This window comes from Procambarus clarkii, chromosome 87 (genome assembly GCF_040958095.1).
Source record: "Procambarus clarkii isolate CNS0578487 chromosome 87, FALCON_Pclarkii_2.0, whole genome shotgun sequence".
Taxonomy (NCBI): Eukaryota; Metazoa; Arthropoda; class Malacostraca; order Decapoda; family Cambaridae; genus Procambarus; species Procambarus clarkii.
Window position 1 is genome coordinate 8,288,867 of NC_091236.1, and position 6,138 is coordinate 8,295,004.

Here is a 6,138-nt window from a genome sequence, read left to right on the forward strand (position 1 = left end):
CACATCTCACCGTTACAAGTATACACATCTCACCACTAAGTATACACATCTCAGCGTTACAAGTATACACATCTCACCGTTACAAGTATACACATCTCACCACTAAGTATACAACAATATCTAGACTGTAAACTGGAGTAGCTCTTCAAGAGTAGCCTATTTGGGAGAATTCCAACCTGACTTATCCAGCCTATCATGCTGTTTAAAAAGTACTTTTTGTAACTATGTACACCATCGTACATATATTGAGGTATTAGACAATTAGAAAGTCGAATTTGGTACTATTCACTTTATAAAGTCCAGAAAAAATCAAGCTAAAACCGAACTCAAATATTTGATGTCTCCGTGGTGTAACCAGTCTCCGTGGTGTAGTGGTAAGACACTCGCCTGGCGTTCCGTGAGCGCTCTGTCATGGGTTCGTATCCTGGCCGGGGAGGATTTACTGGGCGCAAATCCTTAACTGTAGCCTCTGTTTAACTCAACAGTAAAATGTGTACTTGTTGTAACAACGATTCTTCGCGGCGGGGATCGTATTCCAGGGACCTGCCCGAAACGCTACGCGTACTAGTGGCTCTACAAGAATGTAACAACTCTTGTATATATCTCAAAAATAAAAATAAAATAATAATACTTATTAGCATTGGGGTCCACTACAGGTACCTGGACCCGCCCTCACCTGGACCACGGAACCTTATGGCGGACCACACAGGACCAACAGCCAAGAGGTACAACCTGTATAAAACAACCTTTAACTCCTGGATCAGAACGAACACCATTGTGAAGAGGTGAGTCTAAGGGGACGTCAGGTGTTATGTTGTTAATCTCGATTAATATCGCAGTCTGCCCTTCCCTAACCAGAGTTTTCTTTGAATATTCTTCGACTCGTTCAGAGAAAATTCGGATAAAAAAAAATCTTAATATGATTCTTTTCCTTGTAAACAAATTACATTTGTTGTAATGTAAATATTTTTCACACACAAATCTTGCAATGTTGCAATTACTCACCTTGTTCCATGTTGCAGAACTCTTCATCCTGAAAAAATATAAAACGTTTTTTAGTTTAAGGTTTCATCTTCACAAAAGCCTCCATTTCAAATATATTTTTTATTTTGCCATCTGTCATCATAACAGACCAAGTATGTACACAGACCTCAATACAAATTATCTACAGTTAAAAATAATATTCAAATATTAATTATTATTACACATGGGGCACATTAGGGTTGCTAGATAATTAAATTCCAAACGTCTGGTAATTATGAGAACAAATCACTAAGTCAATATGAGTATATATCAATTGAAAGGATACGAGGTGGCCCACTACATCACCCGGTCCATCAAAACGGTCCAAGTAGCACGGGCTATGGTGAGCCCGTAGTGGACTTATTAATATGGTAAATTATATTGCTCTCCCATACAGGTTATTCTCTGATGCGCCCCCGGGGTTCTTCCTGGAGGCTGGGGCCCTCGATGGGGAATTTATCTCCAATACGTTGTTCCTGGAACGAGAGCTGGGGTGGACAGGCTTGTTGGTGGAGGCGGACTCCATCCTCTATGCTGATATTCCAGGTATACTGTCAGCCTCTGTGCTGTTATCCCAGGTATGCTGTCAGGCTCTGTGCTGTTATCCCAGGTATGCTGTCAGGTTCTGTGCTGCTATCCCAGGTATGCTGTCAGGCTCTGTGCTGCTATCCCAGGTATGCTGTCAGCCTCTGTGCTGTTATCCCAGGTATGCTGTCAGCCTCTATGCTGATATTCCAGGTAAGCTGACATAGTTCTCACATCAAGCTAGACTAGGACATGCGCTACAGCCAACTTTAATCCTTGACTATAGAATCCCGTTGAATTAAATACGTTTTAAGTCACTATTTAAGTCCTCAAGAAATCGTAGCAATTTCTTCCCTTTTATTTCCGTGTGATAAACGTGGTCCCAGCAATTTTGCTTTGATTAGGCTTGGCAGAAGCGTCGTGAAACTAATTGTTTTATTCTACTGAATTATTATTAATAATCTATTAACAGGTGCAAGTTTTATCGTTAAAGTTACCATAGATAACAAGTGTTATTAACGTTGAATTTCCTTAACATTCTTGTTTAGTTTTGTGATACGTTTAGCAAAATACTCCTCCCATTAAAACACGGTTGATGAACCTCACACACACACACTTTTGAACCTTTACAAAACACTTGATTTAACATATTTGAGAGGAAACTAACCCTCCTCCCTCTCTTGCGGTCATCAGGCAAGCGACGGAACGCTTGGGCATCCCACTCCTGTCTCTCCCTGGCACCCTACGCCCAGAAACTCACCTTCGAAGCCTACCACGCCGACGCCTGGGCTTCCATCGATACCCGCCTGTTGGTCAGTTAAGTCTACAGCCTGTACTGGTAGCAGCATTTGGGACGTCTGGGGACGTCACCTTTTGCACGTAACTAGGCTTAGGAACTCTTAGTGACGTCACCTTTAGCACATAACTAGGCCTAGGGAAGTCTTAGTGACGTCGCCTTTAGTACATAACTAGGCTTAGGAAGTCTTAGTGACGTCACCTTTTGCACATAACTAGGCCTAGGAATATTTAGGTTTGTTTTTCCACTTTATATTTTTCTGGACTATTATATAAATAGTACCCCAAAAAATATGGTTTTACTAGTGATCCGTCAATACATATTGATACCTTCAACAAGTTACTATAAGCTCTTTCATTTCGTTCAATCACTCATGCAAAGCTGAGGGGGGGGGGGGGGGGGAGATACGCTACATCTTGAGGGAGGGTGAGAGAGACTCCTCACCTTGAGGGAGAGTGAGAGACACTCCTCACCTTGAGGGGGGGGGGAAGACATGCTACATCTTGGGAGAATGAATATACAATATATTTTAATGAAACAAAATTTAAATCAAAATCTAACTTACTCAAGGCCTAGAGTTATGTCTCGACTAGGTTAAGAAGACCCGTCTTACGCTCCATTAGGTTTGGTTGGTCTTAACAGACTGACCTGACAGCCTTCCTCATCAATGTGCACGTTCACTATCATCAATGGTTAATTAACACTGCTATACCAGCCCCCCGTATGGCTATACGGCTTATATACACTTCGTATATGGTCTCCTTGCTATATGGCGTAAGTATCGGTCAGTTAACGCTGAACGATACTGTTAAAGTCTTTTTTTTTAACATACAGTGTTTACACTCGACACACGACTCTTCTAAACTAACGTAAACACGAGAGTGGGACGAGACACTTAAGTGTAACTCCAGTTAATATTTACTGCAATAAGGGGCAACCCTTGCTAAGTGCGGCGCTCACCAATAGATGGCAGTGAACATTGCAATTTTTCCGTGTATTATTAATATTTTGGCTGACTGCTAGTTAGATTTTGACTTTATACAACGATTTAAGTTTATTAGATAAAGATTCTTACATTTTTTTCCCCTATGCAATTTCAGTGGGAAAATACCTTGGATTTCTTTTTAAAGCGTTTAACTGTTATTGAAATCAAAAAGCCTACTATATGCTAGGCTATAATTAAAAAATTTTTTACGAAAAGCAAACACTGGCACAACGGAATAACACTCATTGTCATAATATTTTATCAAGCTTTAATAAAAATAAAAAACTGAATTAAAATAGTTACTGTAGAAAGCCTATGTTACAATACTTTGTTTTCTCTCAATTTATAATTCAAATTCAAAAACTAATCATAAATGCTTTTACATTCGCGGTTCAAATATTCTACACAATATTACGATACATTATTTGACAAAGATAAAGTCTTATATTGTGGCATTTGCTCAGTTCCAGCCTTTTTCGCGTATTCATAAACTTAAGCACACAACAGTGTACTTATGGATAACTATACATTCATTTTACATTATAATAATACACTAACAAATACACATGTATAACACAGCAGTGTTTGTATATAGAAACTAAATTCCTAGCTCAAGTATTATCCTAGTTGTAACCATCAACAGGTTCGCTCTACAGGAAACCTAGCAGACGTGATAGCTCCCGCGGCTGGTCAAATGGGAACCAAAGAGAGGCAGAAGGTCCAGTGCTTCCCGCTCTATTCTTATCTACTGGCTCTCAACGTCACCTCCGTCCAGTATCTTAGCCTCGATGTTGAAGGCGCCGAGGCTGATATTCTCTTGAGTTTTCCGTGGGAAAAGGCTAACGTCACAGTGTGGAGCATCGAACACCGGCCTTACAATTCGCACTTCAGGGACCTGTACTCGAAGCCTCATGAAACTCCCAGCACCACACCGCAAGCGATGGAGAGCCGCAAGAAGCCAACCCTACACAAGCAGGACGACGCAGCTTCACCGCGGGTCGTTATCCAAGTCGAGAAGCGGGTCGTGTACACGAACCAACACGACCCAGCAGCAGGCAAGGACGACTACTTCGTGAGGTTCATGACAGAGCGAGGCTACGTTCTCTATGACTACTGGGACGGTGACTACACCTTCATCAAGAGGAATTCCAGCATTTGTGATAAACATTGTCCAGTTCTGTAGCCTCAGATTTATTATACAGTACGTTCGGTGGGGGCTTGGGGACTTTCGGAGCAGTGGAGAGGGAGGACCTGCTGCCTGGGTAACAGCTTCTCCATATCAACCTACCCTGGCTTTGCGCCCTGGTGAGGCCACTCCAGAGCACAACTCCATAGTCTCCCGAGACTGATGGATGCCTACTACTACTACGTTCTTGTACTTTGAAGTTCACGGAAAAATTAATTTGTAGGCTTTATTTTTGCCTACTTTTTTAAACTGTTTAGGAATATTTCTTACAATTCTTAATATAATTTAAACAATAACAACACACTGAAAGCTTCAGATGTAAACAATGTGTATTCTTACCCATTGCAAACTTTAACTGGTTATTATTATGTTACTGTTTAGTAAACTCCAGTTTACCTTCCTAAGTTTGGTGTTGTGCAAAAGGCCTGTCAACCTCTAGAGGGTTATTAAGGCCACCACAAACATGTAAACCAACCCCCAGCATGTATACTTTAGCCCAGGACTAAAGTAAACTTGAATATAAATATATACACCATCCCTGTAAGTTATTAAGATAGATATTATTAATTACTGCCGATGTACTTTCCTATTACCTCGTAAACTTTATGGAGTGGGGGAGACATTTTCCAGAAGTCGGATAAACATAGAAAAAAATTGAAAATACTAAAAATGACAAATACGTTTATCTTTTCCTTAACACTTTAACCAGCACAACCACGGTGAACCAGCACAACGGTGAACCAGCACAACGGTGAACCAGCACAACGATGAAGAGCCTGCAACGCTGATTCCTGCAGCACAGACTAAAGAGCTTTCCCCTTCCCGGATAATGCGACATTCCAGCCTGCCATCATTTAAGAGCGACACACATATGTATACGTGAAGGTAAATTGTAAATTACATTCGCATTAATTAGGTTATTAAATACTCTCCAGTCTTTTTTCAGTAAGGAATACATATTATTAGAGTTTGTCATGATGGAAGCTTATGGATATTCTTTCACTCAACCCACATAACCCAGTTACTTGCCCTCATAACCCAGTTCCATGCTCTCATAACCCAGTTCCTTGCCCTCATAACCCAGTTCCTTGCCCTCATATCCCAGCTCCTTGCACTCATATCCCAGCTCCTTGCACTCATATCCCAGCTCCTTGCACTCATATCCCAGCTCCTTGCACTCATATCCCAGCTCCTTGCCCTCATAACCCAGCTCCTTGCCCTCATAACCCAGCTCCTTGCCCTCATAACCCAGCTCCTTGCCCTCATAACCCAGCTCCTTGCCCTCATATCCCAGCTCCTTGCCCTCATATCCCAGCTCCTTGCACTCATATCCCACCAAGGTGCTATATGGTCATACTGGATTGACACTGTCTCCTGAGACTTAGCCCAGCTTACCATTCGGAAGAAAAGACCTCAAAGAAGCCTCAAAAAGTAAATAAGAGAGAAAGTAAAAGCAAAAAGTTCTCGAAGAGTTCCCGAAAGTTGTCCCTCGAGTGCGACCACACACCACAACTTACCTCTTCAAAACATCGCCCCCAGAGCCAGACGTCAGCGAGTGCTGCGACAGCTGCTTGACTGGTTTACAGTCAGCTGCGGCAGCTGTCTGTAGCCGCATCCGTAAAA

The 6,138-nt window shown here is 41.8% G+C and overlaps 1 protein-coding gene across 2 annotated transcripts in view; it reads left to right on the plus strand.

The window, feature by feature from the left end:
• The window catches only part of LOC123747072 (uncharacterized), a 12,073-nt gene extending 6,368 nt beyond the window's left edge, over window positions 1-5,705 (plus strand). For both annotated transcript variants that reach the window (XM_045729067.2, XM_069317368.1), the window contains exons 4-7: window positions 657-785; window positions 1,421-1,569; window positions 2,242-2,360; window positions 3,973-5,705. In XM_045729067.2, the coding sequence (XP_045585023.2) occupies window positions 657-785; window positions 1,421-1,569; window positions 2,242-2,360; window positions 3,973-4,512 (937 nt within the window). In that variant the 3' untranslated portion in view covers window positions 4,513-5,705. The remainder of the gene's footprint in view (window positions 1-656; window positions 786-1,420; window positions 1,570-2,241; window positions 2,361-3,972) is intronic.
• The last annotated feature ends 433 nt before the right edge of the window (window positions 5,706-6,138 follow it).